Raw genomic sequence first — 19,821 nt, 5'->3', positions numbered from 1 at the left:
GTAGTCCAATATATAGGTAAACGTTAACGAAGGATAGTAGCTGCCAAGTCATAGCCCATGGGCAAACCAGTTGGCTACCTATCCTCTCATCTCTAGTAGAATGAGTGGTCTCAAATGATTAAATCTATTGAACAGCAATAGATAATCATGAGCTTATTGCCAGTCCCTGATTTCTTCCATCATTAGAACATAGATGGTGACTTCTCTCCACTATGTTAATGTCCAAATACTTAATAGTGGTGTGAATGTCTTCTCATGGGAAAACATGTGGAGAATCAATTGTTATCGAAAACTGTCATGATTTTCTTTTGGGCAGTGGAAGAGAAAGGGACGTATCTATGGAACAAGGCCGATGGTGTCAAATCTTAGCTAAAGGCATTATTAGATAAACTACTAAAGTTACAATTCATTAAAATTGAGCTTGAGAGAAGATTATTCCACCTTTTCTTTGACTACCCTTCAACCTTCTGTACTTTGTTTACATTTTTTTCATGATATAGTTATATAGCTCTTGAAGAAAATGAATTATGCCTAACGGAAATAAAAAAAAGTCAAATATATGCATGTGCTACCCATAGTGATAAAGAGACAAAATGAGATATGTTTTTATGATTACGATTCATCCCAATGGAACTAGGAAATTTCTATTTGATTCCAAGCTTACCTACCAAAAGCATGTATGTGAAGATTTGTGCGAATGTGTGTTTAGTCTCATATCGGCTATGTATACCGGATAGATTTTAAGTATATATATAGGATATAGAAATCTAAATAATATCTTCTGACTAGTTTTTTTCCGGTGAGATCCTATGTTGTTATACATAGTATCAAAATGGGTCCGGTCTATGACTCATATGGACTATGGAACACTGCAACACAAATTCATTAGGGTTGACCATAAATTGATTATAGTATTTGTGATTCGATTTGATCATATTTGGATTTTTAGCATGGTGAGGATGGTAAGATTTATGGGAAGGAACCTATCTAAACTCGATAATAACTTTTGACCTTACCAAAATAATAGGAACATGATTACGTGGCATAGAATCCGAACAAAGGTGCAACTTGTTCCTTCAGCGGTAAGCTGTCCCTTGTATTGGGAGAAGGCTTCTCCTTCATACCACCTCCAAGACAATTTGCATATATGTTAAATTTCACAATATACATATGTTCTGTCTCTTTTGATTAATTGCCTATCAGGAAAACACGCCACAGACCTCTAAATGGAGGAATTCTTCACATGAAATATAGAAAACACTTATAGAATACTATGCTCCTTGCGCTCTGAACCCTCTATCCAATTCTCTCCACGAAAACTCCAACAATAACACACTCAGAACGCATGCAATGGTATCCTACCATCAGCATGCAAAATAGTAATACTAAAACCCTCCCTATTTTAGATGCTCTCTGTCTTTGAACTCTACCTCTGTGTAGTAACTAAAATAAAGAATACAATACAAAGTGATCAATATAGGGTAGTAAATCTGTCAATATATTGCTGGGTAACAACTACCATAGCCCTATGATTCAAGAGAGCAAAGTTTTAGTCAATTAGATTTGTACTCTTGAAAAACTAACAACTTATTATAACTAATAACGGTACATTCGAATAAACAATATTTCTCTGTACATGTGATTAGCCAATAAATATTAGCCCTAACCAAGCAAAGAAGTGCATTTCAGCAAGTCCCAGCATATGAATATTGGTAATAAGCCCTAGGCCGCAATTCTGGCGGCAAGGCAGTGGAGCCCTCTTTATACTTTCTGCGGCGCACCCGGACTGGTAGTCCACCTTCCAGGCCGGCCGTGAGGCCGGGGGAAAATTTTGGCGGCCGGCTCCCGTCGATCACGTCGACGTCGAATCCCTGGACTACGGACGCAATCACAGTCTTCATCTCCATCAGCGCCATCTCCTTTCCGAGACAGACGCGGAGACCACCTTGGAACACTGGGTACTTGAACGGGTTTTCGCATGCGAACACGCCGTTCTTCATCCACCGCTCCGGCCGGAATTCCCCGCAGTCGGTCCCCCACAACTCCTCCATCCTCCCCATGGCGTATGCATGGTAGGTCACCCTCGTCCCCCTGCTAATGAATGTCCCGTCCGGCAGGATGTCATCATCGACGGAGAATTTCGAGTTAAACTGCACCGGCGGGTACAGCCTCATGCTCTCATAGAGCGCTGCACGCACATAATGCATCTCTCTCAATTGATCATAGCTTGCGCCGCCGCCGCCGCCGCTCCACGTCACCTGCTCAATCTCGCTGCGAATTTTGGACTGGGCCGCCGGGTGTCGTGAGAGCAGCATGAAGAAGCTCGTCAAGGCGGAGGAAACGGTGTCGCGGCCGGCGAGAATGAAGCTGACGACAATGTCACGGAGGTACCGGTCGTCGTCAACGGAGACCATGAAGCGGGAGAGGAGGTCATGGGAGGATGAGAACCCAAGCTTCCTTCTTTGGCAGATGAGCTCCTCAGCGAGGAGGTCGAGGACCCGAATTGCTCGCCGGAGCTCCCGCTCCGACCCCGAATTCAAAAGCCGCTTGGCCTTCCATATCGCGGGTACCGTCGCCGCTGCGCGCCGTGCCGACAGCCTCGAGGCCGTGTCGAAGGCTGCCGCAAACTCCGACATGGGCAGCGACAGCTCGAGGCAGCCTGGGTCCAATCCAAAGGAAATCTTGCATATGTTATCAAAGGCGAACCGCCGGAAAACGTTCTGGAAGTCGAGAACCTGACCGGTGTCGGCAGCTGAGTCGAGGAGAGGGAGGAGGCGGCGGCAGACCTCGGAGGAGACGATGCGGAAGGCAAAGGACCGGACGGACATCGAGCCCAGCTCGGCGGAGGCAAGCATGCGCTGGAAGCGCCAGAGGTCACCGTCGACGTTGAAGATGCCGCGGCCGAGGAAATCGCCGAGGATCGAAGAGAAGGGCTTCCCCTTGGGATAATTATCGAATCGGGATTTAAGCATGTGCTCGACGTTGTCGGGGTTTGCGGTGATGGTGTTACGGAGGACATGGATGTGAATGGTGCGCGTTGGCGATTGGCGGAGGAGGTGGGTGTACCAGTCGCTGAGGTTATCGAAATCGGCCCTCCACGACGATGTCACGTAGGCCTCGCAGACTGGACAATTGCACCACCATGGCCGGGATCTTAGAAGCTGAAGTAGAAGAGTAAAGACTAGAAAGATAGAAGTGAAGGAGAAAAGGAAGAGGGACAAATGGGACTCGAGAGCTTCCAATTCCATATCCTACTAGATTTTTTTGGCTTGTAGAGTACGAGAGGAAAGAGCTAGGAAACCGAGGGGAGGTGTGTTCTATCTATAATCAATCCTCATCCTCTATAATGTAATTTATATAGTAGTAATTACTCCCTTCTTATTTATCTATCCAATACCAATCCAAAAAGGCTTAGTCCTGTGATATACGGGGCTGAAATCGGCATCCCCAGCCGACTTTAGCCCCATGCTTCTTTTGGAAGGAACCAAAGCAGAGGACCACGATCCTCTCCAACTCCTTCGGGGGCCACCGGGGCGAAGACGTCGCGGGCATCCCGCAGTACCCCCCTCTAGCCAATCCACGGCCGTGGATTTCGCTCGGCCACCGCGATTCACGTGGCGGAGAGCCATTACCATAAGGCTATAAAGCCCCTTTCTTCTTCCTCCTAAGACCACCTCCAAGCCTTCCTCCCTCTCCTCAGTCTCCTCCTCTTCCTCTCCTTCCTTTCTCTTCCTCCTTTGTCTGGTGACCGGCGTGCTCTCCCGGCCGAGTGCCGTCCGAATCCCCTTCTCGACCTTCCCCTGTTTCGTGATCCATCCCTCGGTTCCGAGCGCCGCCACCGCCGCTTAACTGCCAGATCGAGCAGCCGCGGCCGAGATCTCCCTTCCGCCGTCTCTGCCACCGCCGGTAAGCTCCCTCCAGCCTTTGATTCCAAGATTAATCATGTCGTATTTTTTCTATTTCGTCCCCATAAACCGAGATCTTCATGCCGGTCACCGCAGTGGCTGCTGGCCGCCACTGCGGTCGGCTGGCCATCGATCGGGCATCAGCCTCCGCCACCTAGGCCGGCCACCTCGCCGGCTCCCTACTCCTTCCTTCTTGTTCCCTTCTTCCCCTGTTCTTGGATGAATCAGAAAGAAGAGAGGCCATTTGTGGGCCGTGAGCAGTACTTTGGGCCTTGTTGGGCCATACCCATTGTGGGCCCAATTTGGGCCCAGATCAGCCATATTAGGGCCCTATTTGGGCCGTACCCTGTGTGGGCCCAACTTGGGCCCAGTCCAAATCCGAAATCCGAAATTCGAAACCCGAAATCCAATAGTATTATTTTTGATTTTTCTTAGCTCTGAAATTAACAAATAAATTAATTAAATGTATAGGTCCGGGGGGGGAAGTTATAGACACCTTTCCATACTTTGTATCTGGAGTACTTCACTTAATTTCCTCTGTAGTCTTAGGCTTTGGCGGTATTTATCATGCGCTTCTTGGACCTGAGACTCTTGAAGAATCTTTTCCATTTTTCGGTTATGTATGGAAAGATGGAAATAAAATGACTACAATTTTGAGTATTCACTTAATTTTGTTAGGTATAGGTGCTTTTCTTCTAGTACTCAAGGCTCTTTATTTTGGGGGCGTATATGATACCTGGGCCCCTGGGGGGGGAGATGTGAACCTGATCCGCCTACCTGAAGTAGGAGTTAAGCGAGAAGAGGTAAGTAACTTAGTACTTCAAGTGTGATTTCCAAATTATCTGATAAACTAATTAAGTTTTGACATATATTTTGTATTCAGTAAAATGGGTCAGGCATGTTAAATTTTATTTGAAAATCATGTTATATGCTATGAAATCCATAAAATATGACTGGACAATTTATGAAATCTATTTTTGTATATATGCATTCTCAGCATGGCTATGATCTGTTCTGTTCTGTTCTGGCCCCGCCAATGGGGATTATACGTTGGACCTGTCGAGGAACCGGTTTCGACACCGCACCACCGGTGATTAGAATAGTGATTTTTGGACACCGTTACCACCGGTGACGAACAATAGTAGTTTTTGGCACTTTGTGCAACCCATGCCAATGGGTTACGTGGTTGTAGCCTATTATGTTGAGATTATGATATCAGAGTTTTTGGTAAAAATGATAATAAGTTTTGAAAAGAGCAAAACGATGTTATTTGTGATTTATTCTCAGTCATTATTTTGTATTTGATCTGATATGCTTTGACCCCACTCTGGGGTATTTTGTTGCTTACTGGGCTAGCGTAGCTCATTATTATATTTTCTCTATTTTTCAAATCCAGAGACTTGATTGCACGGGATTGGGGAGTGCGCTAGACTTTTCGATTATTCCTTCAGTTATTGGCATTTTAGTTAGATTAGCTTGGACATTGAATTATATTCGCATATGCTATTTTGAAACTTTATAAGACTGCTTTGAATATTTTAATTATTTATATCAATTTTAAGTATTTGTATTCGCTTTGATATAATCAGCTGCCTTGCACGCCTGTACGACTCGCCATGGAAGCGTGCGGCATCTGTCACGCTCCGAGCTCAGGGCGTGACACTCCGAGCTCGGGGCGTGACAGTCCAATGGTAGAGACTAGAAAAATATATTTGAAAAAATGGGTCAAGGGGTCTAAATCTTTAATGAAACGAAGGGAAGGTTGGGCGGTCTAGAACAAGGGGAGGGTTGGGAAGTAAGGACGGGTAACGTGGGATTGAGAGGTTCCATAAATTATTAAACAAAAAAAAAGTAAAAACATAAGGTTGAAAGCGATAAGGTAGGTATGTACTCACATTAGATTTATATGAAATATCGTTTTTACAAACAACAACAACAACAACAACAACAACAAAAGAAAAGAAGAAGAAGAAGAAGGAGGAGGAGGAGGAGGATTATTCTTAGCTTCTAGAACTGGAAGAGGGGGGGGTGTTATTTTGAACTTACAAGGTTAAAAAATGCCAGCAGGCCATGACCCGATAAACATTATGGACTAGTAATTTGGTTTGACGTAGCATCGCATGAGTCACACTGACCTCTCTCTCTCTCTCTCTCTCTCTCTCACACACACACACACACACACACACACACACACACACAAAATTATATTCTACACCTATGCATCATGGCAATAGTGCATCAGATCAATCAGGTTTTTTATTTCCGTGGGCTCCATTTATCATTCTATAGATTCTACAAATCTTATAAGTTCTTGTCCTCTCGTGTGCTTCTATGTGATGCATGTGGTGTATGATATAATTTCTTATCGCAAATAACCAACACGTGGCCTCACAAAAATTCTATCGTCCAATATGGGAATCAAAACCAATTTGGGCCCTCCTATCTTTTTAACAAAGAATATAGGAGAAAGAATATTGTAATCATCATGGGGTGAGCATAGTAGGTATTGGCCGGAGACCCACCCAGTTAGCTTTTGTAATATGTTTTCTAGTACATTGCCATACGTAATATAATGTCAGTATAATGCCAATATAAAGGTACACCATATAACATAATACATCCAACGCCATAAAAATCTATGTGGCATTGTTAATGGGTCCTAGAATCTAGATGTAGAGCTGCACGCAAGGAATTTTGGTCGCGGCAGTCGGCAGTTTACCTTTTGCGGATGCATGTATGAGTCCCATCATGTTATCGAAAGGGTGATGGATGGGTGTTTTGTAAGTATCGATCTGTTTGATATAATTAACACTGTGAAACAAATAGTTCCATAGGGTTCATCCATTAGCTTTTCATGGCCATGACGGTCGAGAGTCATGTTGGGTCCAATGTGCTCTTGTTTTCTTCCCGTGTTGATTGGGATGTTGCATTTAAAGTCTTAACAATGGTGACATCATGGTGATTCTGTCGCTCAACTGGACACTTGCACAGCATAACTAGGCGATGGGATAATTAAATTAAGTGTTTTTTTATTTAATTATTAAGATACTTTTCCTGCCTCACGAGAGCACCTCCATTGTTATTGTAAGTTTTCCAAGAAATTTGATTAAAATGCCATGTTACAGGGGTTTCAAGTTTTGTACGTCACAAAAGTTGATAGTTTGTAAACAAAAAAGCCAAGCCGACCCAAATTTCTCTTTGAGCAACGAGTTTGTTAATAATTATGAGAATATTTTCTCTTAAGCATATATACTGATCAACTCAATTAAGCTTGATCTTTGTATTTACATAGAGTTGCAAGTGACGAAAAGGCAACGTCTTTCGCTTAATATGTGGATAGAAATATCTGTTTGTCATACGTGTTACTTTTTTATTGGAAGCAACCTCACCTGCATAATAATGCACCCGGGAAAAGGCGATGTGCAAGCATGACACCTTTTATGAATAGATGTGACGTGTTGTAAGAATAAAAGAAACGAAAAATCCAAGGCTAATGATAGAAATCCAACCCGATCTGTTTTAGAGGGCATGTAGCTCTGAGTTGGGTTCTAAATTGGACCATTCTATTTTTTTGGTCGGATTTGGGTCAACCCAATTTGGACCCGACCTGGACCCGACCCGACCCATTTTTTGGGTCAATTTTGGATTATTTATCTAATGACCTGATTCAATCCGACCTGAACCCAGATTACCCATTTAGACCCGCGGCCCACAGGCTGCAGCCGCAACTCACAGAAAAAATCGCTCAGACAGTCGGCTTCCGTGAGGAGTCCTCATGCCCTTAACCCATTCATTGCTTGATTAAGCTTTCAGCCCAGGCTAGCCAGACCCATAATCCTATTCGCTCTCTTTTGAAGGGGATCCATCGCCCCATTCGTAATCTCTGTTAGCCCATCCATTACCCCATTCTTTCCCAACTCCCGATTCTCCATTTCTCTCCTGAGTGCTGAGGCGGAGGAACCCTAGAGAAAACCCTTCCTTTCCGGATCGATCTCTCCCTTCATGCTCGTCCAAAACCGTAGAGCCTGCAGCGATTTAGCAAGTCTCTCCGATGTGCTTCGCCCCTTCTCCTAAAGTATCTCCCTCCTCCGAAACCCTAAATCTGCAACTTGCCCTCCATTATTATCCTTCATTCTCTCTTCTTCGATTCCTCCTCCTCTAGATATTCCTCCCTTCTTCGATTCTTCGAAACCCTAAGTCTTCCTCCTCTAGATATTACTCCAGTTTGGGTCCTTGTATAACCCTAGGTTTCAGCATTTTTTTAGATATTTTTGACTATTTGATGAAATGCGTAAGTGGGCTTCTAGGTGCCGATCTTGGCTCTGTTTTCCACCTGACTTTCTGTGTGAATGCATTTTTTTTCCTATGGGAAGAATGAGACATCTCCTTCTAGTTAATTTGTTCTATTTGCATGATTAGTTAATTGTTCCGTGACAATAATATTGGCTGTGTTTGAAGTTTAACTTGGGACATGCTATGACAACATCATCTTGAAGTGTTCTCATTTGCCACTGCATGTTTGACTGCCATCAATTGTAGAGAAAATGTTGTGTGCAGATTGATTAAGGAGGTCTTATCCCCTTCTCTAGATTAATTGCTCTTTAGATGACAACTTATATTTATTTTCCTGGATTTTGGTTTATGAGAAGTGAAAACATAGTGTGAAGGAATTGTCACATTTCTGCAATCCAAGGTGCAGATGAATTTTACTTGGCCATGTTTTTGCAGCTTTGGCTTAGGATTTTGGTGATAATTATGAGTTTTGATCCTCTGAAACTTGAGAAGTTTTTTAATTAATGCACTATATGATCAGAAAAAGAAAGCCTGGTAGTCACATTTATAATATCTCGCACTGTTTGAGTTAGGTGTTACGATAGGGTGTATACATTTTATATATCCATGAAAACTCGTACAAAGATAAACTAGTGCACAATTGAAACACTTAAAACTAGTAGGTGCTGTAAGTTATATACAACCAGTGTATAATGTGGCTGAAATTTCTATTTTTCAATACTTGATAGTTGGTAGAGATTTGATGCTAGCGGACTTTTTAGTATGCTTGCTTACAAATGGATCATATCATTTGCTCTCCTGCTTTTATTACATAGGTTTAGTTTATTTTAAATATTCATTTGTAGTGAATATTGAGGTAGAAAACCAAAAAGACAAGGCTAAATGCAATTATTGCTATTTTATTTTTCAGCCGATCCTAAAAATGGGACAAGTCATCTTCACAAACATACAAAGAACTGTAAGGCAAAAAAATATCTTGATAGAAAAAAAAAATATTAATAGGCACTGTGACTTCAATAGATAGTGTTGCATTGAACGAGTTAACTCCCTATTCATTTGATCAAGAAAGAATCCATAAGGACCTCGCAAGAATGGTAATTCTACAAGAGTTGCCATTTGTAACAGTTGAACATCTAGCTTTTCAGATGTTTATTAGGAACTTTAGACTAGAATTTCATATTGTTTCAAGGATAACATTGGCTTCTGATTGTTTTAAAATATATGAAAAATAAAAACGAAGACTTGAAGATTTGTTCAAGATGAATTATAGAAGAATCAACTTAATATCTAATTCTGGACATCAAATCAGACATTGGGATATATGTGTCTCACTCCACATTACATCACTAATGATCGAAAACTTAAAAATTATATTATTAATTTTAAGTTGGTTCCTTCACCACATACTGGCTTAGTCATTAGGTGTATTTTATCTTAGAATATTGAGAGAAGGTTGGGTTCAATCATCCTTAATAATTTGTCAGCAAATACATTTATAGCAACAGAACTTCAAAAACAATTTAGAAAAGATTTACTTTTGGATGGTAAATTCTTTCATGTGCGTTGCTGTGCACATATTCTTAATTTGATTGTGAAGGATGGGTTGAAGATAGTGAAAGGTGCTATTCATAGGATCCATAAGGCTGTTAAATATATAAAATCATCTCAAGCAAGGTTGAAATTGTTTATAAAAAATGTGAAACAATTCAAGATTAATGGTAAGAAAAGGATATGCATAGATGTACCTACTCATTGGAATTCTAAGTATCTTATGTTAAATGATACTATACAATTCAAGAATGTATTTATGCGACTTATGGCCGAGGATCCTAATTTTGAAGATGCACTAACTGAGGGAGATTGGTCTCAAGGCATTATTATTTGTAACTTCTTAAAGGTTTTCTATCATATAACTGAATTTTTTTCACAAACAAAAAATTCAACTACAAATTTGTATTTTTATAAAATTTGGAGAATACTTATGCTCTTGATTGAAGAATCTAGGAGTTCAAATGCAGTTGTGATGATGATGGCCTTAAAGATACAAGAAAAATTTAACAAGTATTGGAAGGAATGCTTTCACATGGACATGTATTTGGTTGAACTGGTAGCAATGTTTGGCACATAGATATTAAGTCAAAATATGTATTTTTGATAGCTAGTGCACTATTAGTAAATAAAGAGTGAGCCTTGGTGCAATAATAAGTGTTGTGGGATGGGGTTCCGAACTTTAGTCCCACATCGGCTAATCAGCGGAAAGGTCTGTGCCTTATAATAAGGAGGCCTAAAATCTTTCTTTACGAGGCGCCTTTTGAAGGGCAAAACCGTGAGGGTAGGGGCAGCACCTCTGCGGACCCCGCGCCGTACGGTCCAGGGGCAGTACCTCCGCGGCCCCCCTGGCGTGCCGTCGGCAATTCTAGAGCGGACAATATCTCGGGAGGGATGCAGGTGCTTTTCCTGCTCGGCCGGTGTGCAGGCTGTTGCCGGGGTGAAACCCCGCAACAATAAAGTTACTCCATTGTAACCTGTAAGTCACGAGTAGAATTACAGAAACATTCTCGCGATATGCAGGGGTAAGGCTATACATATCTAACTTTCTCAAATCCAGCAATAATGAGAGCCTTGTGCGCTAGGCCACCTGTTTTCAGTTGGTAAATGTATTGAAGAATCAGTCTGCCTGTTTCATGCTCAATCACGTGAAAAGCTTAATTACATTCTCATTTCATATAACCAGTTAATTAATGTTGATGATATTGCAGGGGTCGATAGGAATCAGTTCTCTTCTAAACATTAGTGGATATTTGTGATACCCAGGAAAAAAAAAAAGAAAAGAAAAAAAAAGAGAGAGGTGGACGGGCCGGCCCGAAAAGACCGGGCCCATCCACCATATACGATCGTGCCTAGGGCACGATCGTGGGAGAAGAAACACAAAAAAAAAAGGGAAGGGGGAGAGCGGCGGCGGCGGCGTCCGGGGAGAGGTTGGTCGCCGGAGGGGTTGATCGCCGGAGAGGAGACCGAGATCCGGCCGGCCACGGAGGAAGTTTTCTTCGGTGAAGACCTCCCGCAAACGGGAGAAAAAGCTTTGGACCCGTGCGTGTGCTCACGGATTTCCTCCTCCGATTGCTCGCCGGAAAGGCCGCCGGAGCACGCCGTCGGACCGAGGTAAGTGTGGCTTCCTTCTTTATGCTTCATTTGCTAGGATTAGGGCCTTGTTGATGGGGTGTTTGGTCGGTGAATCGTCGGAGAAGAGCCCGAAACAGGGTACCCCTGTTTCGGCCTCTCTCTTCCGGATTGTGCCGCCGCCGGCCACCGGGATTGGCCGGGATCTATGGCGGTGGGGTTGGTCAGGTTGCTGTGAGGATCGGAGAGGGATTTCTAGGGTTTTAGAGGGGATGGAGAGAGGTGGACCGAGATCTCCTACCTCGTGATCCCATCTCCCTTCTCTTCCTCTCATCGGTTGGCTGCCGGCCGACGACGACGGTGAGGTGGTTGCTGGCGGGTGGGGGGAGCCGAGCCACCCTCAGGGTGGTCTTCCGTGGGTGAAGGGGGAGGAGGAAGGGAGGAAAGCATGCCGATTCTTGGGGGAATAAGAAGAAGAAGAAGAAGATATCTCTTCTTCCCTCCTTCTCTTGGCCGGCGATGATGTGGCTAGTGGTGGCTGTGGTGTTGTCGGGTTGGGGAAGGAAAGGGCACAGCCACCATGGCTATTACCCTTAGACCAAAGAGATTTGAAGGAGGAAGATGTACTCCCAACCATGAAGAGAGAGGAATCATTCCTTTATGTTGGTCTCTTTACCGGGACCGGCCATCATCGCCGGCGTGGCAGCGGCCACGGCTGGCGACGACGTAGGCCGGTGGTACAAGATGGGAGTCGGACTATCCCGACTGCCCTAGATCTGGGAGGATTGAGATGTTTGGGGACCTGATGATGGACCCCATAACAGATGAGAATTATGGTTTAGAATATTTAAATATTGAATAATTTAGTTTGTGAAATATAATTGATGTTGTAGAGGAAGAGTCGGCGGAGCCAGGAGGTTTTGATCAGGGGACTCAGCACCCCAGCGCGTAGGTTGCGATTCGGACTGTGTTTGAGTCAGTCTACAATTTCTGTAAGAATCCCTACATCTGAGCACTTCTATGCGTATATTGATTTATCGTTGGATTTATTTACGGTTTTGATGTTATTGCTTGTGAGTTGATATGATACATATGACACGAATTTTTATCAACATATTTTCATTATTATGTTGTTATTGTTTATGAGTTGATGCGGCACCTATGAGGCGTGCATGTTGTTTATAATGAAAATATTGAGATAAATTCATTTGGGAAGAAATAACATATTTTTTGAAAATTTATGAAAATATGTGATGTGATGGGAATGTGATTGAACATGTAAAACTAGACATGTAATATGGGTTGGACTAACCTTGTCATGAGATAGCCTCTACGAGCTTATGCGTAGGATAGCGGCCACGAGCTGATGCGTGGGATAGCCTCCACGGGCTTATGCGTGGGATAGCCTCTACGAGCTTATGCGTAGGATAGCCTCCACGGGCTTACGCGTGGGATAGCCTCTACGAGCTTATGCGTAAGATAGCCTCCACGGGCTTACGCGTGGGATAGCTGCCACGAGCTTATGCGTGGGATTTGTGCAGTCTTGGACTGGGACATGATCTTGGTTAGTCCAACGCCAGAAATGAAAAGTTTGAAAACTTTGGAATTTGAGTAATACGGAAATGGATCACATAATGTGAAAAAGGATTTGTGTATATGTACTGATTACATACATTTGTTGTTTGTTGAGCTTTTGAAATGATGAAATGATATATATATTTTGATACTTGATTATTTTATGATTTTGTTGTGTATGGCTGTTGGAATTCTTACTGGGCTGGGCTGGAAAAGCTCATACTACACTTCCATTTTTTTCAGAGGCACTGGATTTGTAGAATCTGTCGGATGGGATAAGAAGTGAGCTCGATCTGGAGTCATACTGCTAGATAGTTAGAAGTCAATTTATCTTTTATTTATGGACATTTGAAATTATGTAATAAATCAGTACATTGTAGTTGGATTTGATTGAATTACATCAATCTTTGATTTTGGCATTTATGGAATTATTGGAATTGTTGTTTATCTTAGGCCTTGCATGATCTTTAGGGCCTTGCTCTAGGGCTCATGCGGCCGGTCGCGTGCCGGACCCGGGTGACGGGTTCGGGGCGTGACAGAGTGGTATCAGAGCTTAAGGTTAAGGTATCCTAGGGTTTATGTTCAGGTGAGTATCAGTGGAGAATTATGATAGAAAAACTATCAGAGATTTGGTTTATAATCACTTGAGATTGTTACAAGAATGATATTATAATCTAAGGTTTAAGACCACTAGGGACTGTGGCCTTAGTGGCATTAAAGTTTGAGGTTTAAGATTGTTGGAAAATGTGACCAGTTGGAATCTGAGCATATGTTTAAGATCATTAGGTATTGTGACAGAAATATATCATAGCTTAAGGTTATGATTACTTGAAACATGATAATTAAATTCAGTGCTTACGGTGTAAGATCACTGGGCATTGTGATAAAATGTATGCATCGGTTTGGTTTTCGATGCATACGGAAGGAAAGTATAAATTGTCTTTGATCATGATAAGAGAGGTTTGACCTAAGATAAGTGTAGGTCAGCAATGGCATATCGAGTATACCATGTTCAGATATTATTTAAATGATTTGAAAGTTCAAATTTGATGTGGGTTTTGATGTGATCATACTTTTGGTTTTGCTGCTAATTATTAGAGTGGGATTTGTACGTTGATTTAGTATTGGAATAAGCTAAGGAGATTTCATAATATTGAAAGGAACGTTCTTCGAAGTTGAAAATGTATGTGGATTATATCTGGTGTTGGCATGTTGGATATTGCAAATAGGTCTATTTCCTATGGATGTATTTGATTATTTTGAGGCCATAGAGTATGCATATTGATGGGAGAATTCTAATTATTTGAATTCTCATGTTTGGATTGGGCTACTGGATTTTACTTATAATTGTAGCAGACTATTTGATGTGTTAATTTAAAACTCAAGCCTAGGTTTAAGATTTGAGCAGGGATCTTTTGTCATTATTGATGAAGCCACTAATAAATGTCATATTGAGTAGAGACTTCGGTCATGAGATGCTTACATGAATTATCATATATAGCATTACTGATGGATGTTAAGAATCTTGGTGAAGGAAGATCGGGAGATCGATCGAGTTAAATTCTAATCATAGTGTATTGGTTCAATGACTTCTAACCCATTGAATTTGAAATAAATTCTGTCGGAAGGAAAATCAAAGTAGATTTTCTAATTAAATTGCAAAGAGAATACAAAGAATTACCCCCTTTAAATCAAACCTAGATATTTTGGATTCTAAAAAGGTTGTGGAGATCACATAGTGACCTTAAACTTGACTAAACGATCGGGGGTTAGTTATGGTATGTACACTCTATATAAATTGAGGACAAAAAGATCTAGAGGTTTTGCTCTAGTTCTACTTGGAAATTTGAAATTTGGAGTTTCTTAGTCTCAATGCAAAGTGATACTTTAGTCAGAAATCATTTTGTGACTTTAGAGAATTAAATAAATTAAATCAGAGAGTGCAGCGGAAGTGTGGTGGTTTGACTTATTTTGACACTGGTTAAGATCATTAATATTTGATCTAAAAGGCATTATGATGAAATACTTGAGTTAGTTTCAGGAGAATGTTGTTGATTCTATGGATCTTTTATTGTTGGAATGATGTGGGAGAAAGAAAAGAAAAATGTTTATAGAATATTAAGAGCATTTGATACTAAAGATTTCTCCTATTTCTGTCAAGTCAATTATGATCTCTATGTAGAATCAAGAGAAATTAATTTCTTGGGATATAATTATGGCATTTTAATCCAAGGTTGGGAGTTTGGAATTCTTTTGAAGGATACCAAAAGAACTTACTACGTGTGGTAAATAGAAAGGATCAAGTTTTGAGATGCTATGATTTTTGTATGTCAAAATCTTGTGAGTAGGTACTCCGAGAGGGAGACTACTTGAGATCTCGGGGATGATATAACGGATGCATATTTTTAAAGTTTGAGGCTTCAAGTAAGTTAATTTCGAGGACGAAATTTTTTTTAAGGGGGAGAGTATGTGATACCCAGGAAAAAAAAGAAAAGAAAAAAAAAAGAGAGAGGTGGACGGGCCGGCCCGAAAAGACCGGGCCCATCCACCATATACGATCGTGCCTAGGGCACGATCGTGGGAGAAGAAACACAAAAAAAAAAAGGGAAGGGGGAGAGCGGCGGCGGCAGCGTCCGGGGAGAGGTTGGTCGCCGGAGGGGTTGATCGCTGGAGAGGAGACCGAGATCCGGCCGGCCACGGAGGAAGTTTTCTTCGGTGAAGACCTCCCGCAAACGGGAGAAAAAGCTTTGGACCCGTGCGTGTGCTCACGGATTTCCTCCTCCGATTGCTCGCCGGAAAGGCCGCCGGAGCATGCCGTCGGACCGAGGTAAGTGTGGCTTCCTTCTTTATGCTTCATTTGCTAGGATTAGGGCCTTGTTGATGGGGTGTTTGGTCGGTGAATCGTCGGAGAAGAGCCCGAAACAGGGTACCCCAGTTTCGGCCTCTCTCTTCCGGATTGTGCCGCCGCCGGCCACCGGGATTGGCCGGGATCTATGGCGGTGGGGTTGGTCAGGTTGCTGTGAGGATCGGAGAGGGATTTCTAGGGTTTTAGAGGGGATGGAGAGAGGTGGACCGAGATCTCCTACCTCGTGATCCCATCTCCCTTCTCTTCCTCTCATCGGTTGGCTGCCGGCCGGCGACGACGGTGAGGTGGTTGCTGGCGGGTGGGGGGAGCCGAGCCACCCTCAGGGTGGTCTTCCGTGGGTGAAGGGGGAGGAGGAAGGGAGGAAAGCATGCCGATTCTTGGGGGAATAAGAAGAAGAAGAAGAAGATATCTCTTCTTCCCTCCTTCTCTTGGCCGGCGATGATGTGGCTAGTGGTGGCTGTGGTGTTGTCGGGTTGGGGAAGGAAAGGGCACAGCCACCATGGCTATTACCCTTAGACCAAAGAGATTTGATGGAGGGAGATGTACTCCCAACCATGAAGAGAGAGGAATCATTCCTTTATGTTGGTCTCTTTACCGGGACCGGCCATCATCGCCGGCGTGGCAGCGGCCACGGCTGGCGACGACGTAGGCCGGTGGTACAAGATGGGAGTCGGACTATCCCGACTGCCCTAGATCTGGGAGGATTGAGATGTTTGGGGACCTGATGATGGACCCCATAACAGATGAGAATTATGGTTTAGAATATTTAAATATTGAATAATTTAGTTTGTGAAATATAATTGATGTTGTAGAGGAAGAGTCGGCGGAGCCAGGAGGTTTTGATCAGGGGACTCAGCACCCCAGCGCGTAGGTTGCGATTCGGACTGTGTTTGAGTCAGTCTACAATTTCTGTAAGAATCCCTACATCTGAGCACTTCTATGCGTATATTGATTTATCGTTGGATTTATTTACGGTTTTGATGCCCCGAAAGCCCTAAGAAATGCATGGGAATGGAAATCGGAAAGCTGACAAGGGAATAGAAAGAAGTATATTTACACCGGGTAAGATCCAAGCACCGGTTTATTGCTTGTGAGTTGATATGATACATATGAGACGAATTTTTATCAACATATTTTCATTATTATGTTGTTATTGTTTATGAGTTGATGCGGCACCTATGAGGCGTGCATGTTGTTTATAATGAAAATATTGAGATAAATTCATTTGGGAAGAAATAACATATTTTTTGAAAATTTATGAAAATATGTGATGTGATGGGAATGTGATTGAACATGTAAAACTAGACATGTAATATGGGTTGGACTAACCTTGTCATGAGATAGCCTCTACAAGCTTATGCGTAGGATAGCGGCCACGAGCTGATGCGTGGGATAGCCTCCACGGGCTTATGCGTGGGATAGCCTCTACGAGCTTATGCGTAGGATAGCCTCCACGGGCTTACGCGTGGGATAGCCTCTACGAGCTTATGCGTAGGATAGCCTCCACGGGCTTACGCGTGGGATAGCTGCCACGAGCTTATGCGTGGGATTTGTGCAGTCTTGGACTGGGACATGATCTTGGTTAGTCCAACGCCAGAAATGAAAAGTTTGAAAACTTTGGAATTTGAGTAATACAGGAATGGATCACATAATGTGAAAAAGGATTTGTGTATATGTACTGATTACATACATTTGTTGTTTGTTGAGCTTTTGAAATGATGAAATGATATATATATTTTGATACTTGATTATTTTATGATTTTGTTGTGTATGGCTGTTGGGATTCTTACTGGGCTGGAAAAGCTCATACTACACTTCCATTTTTTTCAGAGGCACTGGATTCGTAGAATCTATCGGATGGGATAAGAAGTGAGCTCGATCTGGAGTCAGACTGCTAGATAGTTAGAAGTCAATTTATCTTTTATTTATGGACATTTGAAATTATGTAATAAATCAGTACATTGTAGCTGGATTTGATTGAATTACATCAATCTTTGATTTTGGCATTTATGAAATTATTGGAATTGTTGTTTATCTTAGGCCTTGCATGATCTTTAGGGCCTTGCTCTAGGGCTCATGCGGCCGGTCGCGTGCCGGACCCGGGTGACGGGTTCGGGGCGTGACAATATTAACAGTCTTCGATCCAAAAGTCTTGCATACCGAGGAACAATCACATTTCAATATCCCTCATTGCTAGAGTCATTGTTGCTTTCCTTAAGAAGGACAGGACTAAATGAGTCATTGACCTAATAGGCATGTTAAATTGGAGTATATTTCATTTCAGCATCCTAAACAACTTCTATATTTAAAGAAAACACCTGATCAAATTATGCTTGTCATAAAACCTAAAGTGCAGTAAGTTCTATTGAATTAATGCAATATCTGGTTTTATAAAAGAACTTCAGCATTGTGAAGTTCAAAATACAACATACCGACTATAGGACTCATAAAAATCAAGAATCTGTAGAATTAATTTTTACTGTATTAATATCTTTGTAATTATCAGTTTATTAATATGCCCTGATTTGATTATTTATTTGACCTGAATATATCCTATGAATAAAACTCACCGTCAGGACAGAGATGGATGGTGTTTAACAGTGTAACAATGTCATAAACAAATTGAAAATTTTAAAACTTATAAAAAGCTCACGAAGGATACTATCAGTACTAGTTGAACCAATCACAGGACTTATCGACGCTTCTTGGATAAAACCTAAAAGTGCAGCAAGATCCATTAAATTAATGCAATATCTTTTTTTTAGGAAGATCTTCAGCTTTGTGAAGCTTGGAGTACAGTATATTAACTATAGGAATCATAAATGTTGTTACATTGGTTTGCCACTGTGAACCAAAGTGCGGATATTTTGGTTTGCCACCACGGGCCGAAGCATGGAATTATGGTTTGCCAGTTACGGGCTGAAGCATGACCATGAATAGTCTAAATTAGAATGATAATAGTTGATCGAAAATTTGGACAAAAATGAAAGATTAAAAATATAAAATTACTATATGATAATATTTTACATGTTTTTGGAATAGGTTATAAGTTTGATGACATATATTTATAGATGCATATTTACATTGATTTTATGGAGCTGGTGTGAGATTTTATAATTTTTATCTTTATTTTGATATGGTTTATATTTAATCTTTATTTTAAATATATTATATTTATATTAGTGTGAGTATGTGGGATTCTTAAAGGGTTGTAAAGCTCACAGTACTTCTTTGCTGCTTCTTTCAGAGTCATAGGATGCGTAGTTTTGGATGGGTTGGGCATGAAGTTCGAGCATCAAAGTTATAAGTTAGTTCATTTTCTGATACCGATGAACCTTTGAAGATCATGTAATTAAACTAGATGGATTATTTGAATATGATGGATTTATTTATTTGAATTATTTGTCTAATTACCATTGTTAATGGATATTTGTTCATCTTAGGCCTTACATAATCTCTTGGGCATCAGTCTAGGGCTTATGCGGCCGTGTCACGTGATCGACCTGGATGTTGGGTTCGGGGCGTAACAGAAGTGTTACCAAAATAGCATACCTTGATGTAACTCTTTATACAACGTATCAAACTAGATAAAATAGACTATTGTTACATTAAATCCAGAATGGATGTTGAAGATTATTACTGTTCAAGTACCATATTGAGCGTGAATAATATGCTTTCTCATTACTCTTGACTTCACTCTGTGTAACAACCCAGGACTTCATCCAAAATGACTAGCCGGAAGGTATTGTTTGGGTTCCTTGATCCTCTATAAGTACCCAAGATCTACCCAGCGAATAATCGATGTGGGACTAAACACATACCGGCACGGGTCCTCATATACTCCCCCCGTTCAAGCCCTGACGTCCTCGTCAGGCTAAGGGATCAAATCCATTCAAATCTAATCCCAAACACCACGATCGGTCCGTGGTCAACCCCAATGGATCCGTGCTGCAGTGTCTCCTAGTCCACATAAGTTATGGGCCGGGTCCGCTCTGATACCATTTGTAACAACCCAGGACCTCATCCAAAATGGCTAGCCAGAAGGTATTGTTTGAATTCCTT

At 41.9% G+C, this 19,821-nt stretch overlaps 1 protein-coding gene and 1 long non-coding RNA gene across 3 annotated transcripts; one reads left to right on the top strand and one right to left on the bottom strand.

Annotated features, from left to right (window-relative positions):
• Positions 1 to 1,571: 1,571 nt before the first annotated feature.
• Positions 1,572 to 3,303, bottom strand: CYP94C1 (cytochrome P450, family 94, subfamily C, polypeptide 1). The gene has a single exon (XM_008803007.4). The coding sequence runs from the start codon at positions 3,246 to 3,248 to the stop codon at positions 1,686 to 1,688; it is 1,563 nt and encodes a 520-aa protein (XP_008801229.4). The 5' UTR covers positions 3,249 to 3,303; the 3' UTR covers positions 1,572 to 1,685.
• A 1,075-nt stretch (positions 3,304 to 4,378) lies between these two features.
• LOC103715393 (uncharacterized) lies at positions 4,379 to 19,455 on the top strand. 2 transcript variants are annotated; one of them, XR_016398067.1, is made up of 3 exons: positions 4,379 to 4,708; positions 19,007 to 19,107; positions 19,203 to 19,455. It is a non-coding gene; the product is annotated as an uncharacterized LOC103715393 (long non-coding RNA). The 2 variants fall into 2 exon arrangements; XR_605377.6 differs by lacking the exon at positions 4,379 to 4,708 and having other exon boundaries at positions 17,891 to 19,107.
• Positions 19,456 to 19,821: the final 366 nt, after the last annotated feature.

Source organism: Phoenix dactylifera, chromosome 12, assembly GCF_051530095.1.
Source record: "Phoenix dactylifera cultivar Ajwa chromosome 12, Ajwa_hap1_PhDact_Kaust_v1.1, whole genome shotgun sequence".
Classification (NCBI taxonomy): Eukaryota; Viridiplantae; Streptophyta; class Magnoliopsida; order Arecales; family Arecaceae; genus Phoenix; species Phoenix dactylifera.
This window is presented reverse-complemented; position numbering and strand designations above follow the sequence as displayed.